Source organism: Myotis davidii, unplaced genomic scaffold (assembly GCF_000327345.1).
Source record: "Myotis davidii unplaced genomic scaffold, ASM32734v1 scaffold149, whole genome shotgun sequence".
NCBI classification, from domain to species: domain Eukaryota; kingdom Metazoa; phylum Chordata; class Mammalia; order Chiroptera; family Vespertilionidae; genus Myotis; species Myotis davidii.
Window position 1 is genome coordinate 3811738 of NW_006352194.1, and position 3000 is coordinate 3814737.

Sequence of the window (3000 nt, forward strand, 5' to 3'; positions counted from 1 at the left end):
CACACCCCCTACTGGGGATGTGCCCGCAACCAAGGTACATGCCCTTGACTGGAATCGAACCTGGGACTCCTCGGTCTGCAGGCCGACGCTCTATCCACTGAGCCAAACCAGTCAGGGCTTACTTTTTTTTATTGTTGTTGTCATACAACTCAGAGTGAGAACTGGTGGAAATTTGAGAAAAATGAAACTTGTTTGTTCTTTTTGTTTTGTTATCAAGTGATCTTTAATTAAAATATTTCCTTTGTAGTTCTTTTTTTTTTTTTTCCTTTGTAGTTCTTAATTAGCTGGGCATTCTACTGCACTACTGTTGATGTCATCTGTGATGTCATGAGGATGGCAGCATTGCAGCCCCCAGACTAGGCTGGCCCCAGGCCTCTTTAATGGTTCCAGAGAGTTCTCTAGCTAAAGATAGGTGACACATCTGTTGGGCAATGTTGACGATCCCATCAAAAGTGGTATTTCCACTGTGCTTAATGTTTGTTTGTTTTGTTTTTGCTTCTTTCTGTCTCCTGGAGGTTCTTTGAGGGCTTTGATGATCAAGCCAGAGGCAGAAGGCACTACCTCAATATGGGCCTCTGTTCTGAATGGTCAGTTTCACTCTAATCCTAAGACCTTTCCAAACACCAGTTGCTTTGGCCAGGTCGTCACTGACCTTTTTTGGAGACACACCCAGGAGGCCAATCTTGGGGGCCAGGGAAGATGTGGCATCACTTCCCCACCCGTGTGTGGTGGAGGCAACTGGTGTCAGATGAACTCTGATTAGGGCGTTTCACCTAAGTCTTCTCCAAGCTGAGGCCTGAAAGCACATTTGTTCTTTCTCTCTCTTTTTTTAAAATATATTTTATTGATTTTTTACAAAGAGGAAGGGAGAGGGATAGAGAGTTAGAAACATCGATGAGAGAGAAACATCGAGCAGCTGCCTCCTGCACATGCCCTACTGGGGACGTGCCTGCAACCAAGGTACATGTCCTTGACTGGGAATCGAACCTGGGACCCTTCAGTCTGCAGGCCGAAGCTCTATCCACTGAGCCAAACCAGTCAGGGCTGTTCTTTCTCTTTTTAAAGGCAATCCTAAGTAACTACAGACAGATGTCCCTTCAACCTAGAGGAGCTTGCTCCGGTGTTGACCAAGAGACCTCCCCAAATCCCAAACCATTAGTCTAACCTTCTAGAAGTAGCCTACAATGCTTTACGTGGTCAGGCCCCAACCATCTCTGATTTTCTGTCTCATTTCTCTCTACACCCCTCTCACCTCCGTGCTGTAGCCACACCAATATTTCAATTCCTGCAACCCTGACACGCCCGGCACCCTCCCATCCCTAAGCCTTGCACATTTGAAATTCCAGGAGGATTGCTTTGTTCCTCTCTGGATGCCCAGGGCTAGAACCGCCTGGCACATAGTAGGTGCTCGATAAACTGAACGAATCGTTCTTCTCTTATGTGAACACTCTCTTCGTCCTGCCTCCAACTCCCACTCTGCACTTCTGCCCAAAATTTAAATTTTGTTTCTTCAGAGGAGATGACACCCCCCACCCCTCCAATGTGTCCTTGAGGTATCCTCCCCTGCTCGCTGCCCCTCACCGCAGTGGTGGTAATACAGAATTGGCTCTGTCCTTACTTATTGAAGGTGTCTCTTGCCCACAGACCCGATCTCAAGCCTGCTGGGACTGGGTCTGTCGTGGTCATTGCTCGAATGCTCCATACATTTGCTGAATGAATGAAAAACCTCACCCCTTCCTACCTCTATCCCAGGACACACAGCACCAGTTAGAAGCCATAGGCATCCACACCACACTGTCTCTGTGCTGGGGCTGGGGTGGGGCTTTCTAAGGTTCTATCGGGAGAGAGTGGGGATGTCACTGAACATCCCAAACCACAACTCCCCACCCTGTACACACGGTGGGCCACATTTCATGCCTCCCCTCCAGGTCCCTAAGCACGACCCCCCAAGATAATTTTCTGTCCATTAAACTCACTTGTTTAGGAAGAGGCATGGGTCTGCCAGGGACCCTTGGAAAGCCCCTTCCTCAGAGACACGGATGTGTGCACACTGTGGCGGCACAATTCTGTTCGTGTCCTTCTCTGCACCAAGATGAGCCTTCCAGACTCCATCCCTTGGGGGAGGCAGTGCCCTGACCCCGAATCGAGGGCGCCTGTGCACCTGGATCGGTATTTCTCAGTTTTGTGCACTGAAGAATCTCCCAGGTCCTCCCTCCTCAGCGCAGTCCCGGGACCGGCAGCACCGGACAATCCCTCCAGGACCTTGTTCGAAATGCAAACTCTCACCCTTACAAAATAGTCGGAAACGGGGCCTGGATTCCCGTGCGCTCAGGCTGTGAGCGAGCACCGCAGGGCCGGGCGGAGCTGGCTTTAACGGTCATGCCCTAAAATGTGGTCTGAGCGCACCAGTCGCCTCCCCTTGGGCACCGGCACAGAGCTGGGTTCGCGCGCTCTGAACAGTAACGGTGCAGGTACCCGGGGGCCCTGAACTCTGGCCGGGGCTCCCGGGCACACGGGCGCCCTTCTCCCCGCGACAGCCCTTTGTGTCCCCGGACGACGGCCTCCCGACTCGCCAGAGAGCCCCTCTCCCCAAACCTCCCATCAGCACCCCCACCCCAGGCCAGGAGGGGCCGGGGTTGGGGGAGTCCTCTCTCGCAGCCTCGTCCCGCTCGGGAGGCCCGACTGGCCGCCCCGGCAATCTTTGCCCTGACAAGTCCTTGAAATCTATATTTAGTGCACGCCACCCCTCCCCCGCCTCGCAGGCCGGCGGGCGGAGAGGGGGACCCCGCCCCCGCCAGACGTGTGTGCCGCGTGTGTTTGCGTCCCGCGCGGGCTGCACGCCCTCCTCCTCCTCCTCCTGCTCCTCCGCGCCTCCCGCCCCCGAGGCCCGGCTGCTGCCCCTGCGCCCCTCGTCCGCCGGGCGTCGTGGGCCGACATGGGCCGGGAAGAGGAGCTGCTGAGAATCGCCAAAAAGCTGGAGAAGATGGTAGCCAGGAAGCA

General features: G+C 54.2%; 1 protein-coding gene across 2 annotated transcripts in view; it reads left to right on the forward strand.

Moving 5' to 3' along the window:
- Nucleotides 1-2772: 2772 nt before the first annotated feature.
- Nucleotides 2773-3000, forward strand: part of TCEA3 (transcription elongation factor A (SII), 3) — a 51005-nt gene continuing 50777 nt past the window's right edge. The window contains exon 1 of one of the 2 annotated variants that reach the window (XM_006777567.2): nt 2773-2997. In XM_006777567.2, the coding sequence (XP_006777630.1) occupies nt 2936-2997 (62 nt within the window). In that variant the 5' untranslated portion in view covers nt 2773-2935. The other variant, XM_006777566.2, reaches the window with a different exon arrangement.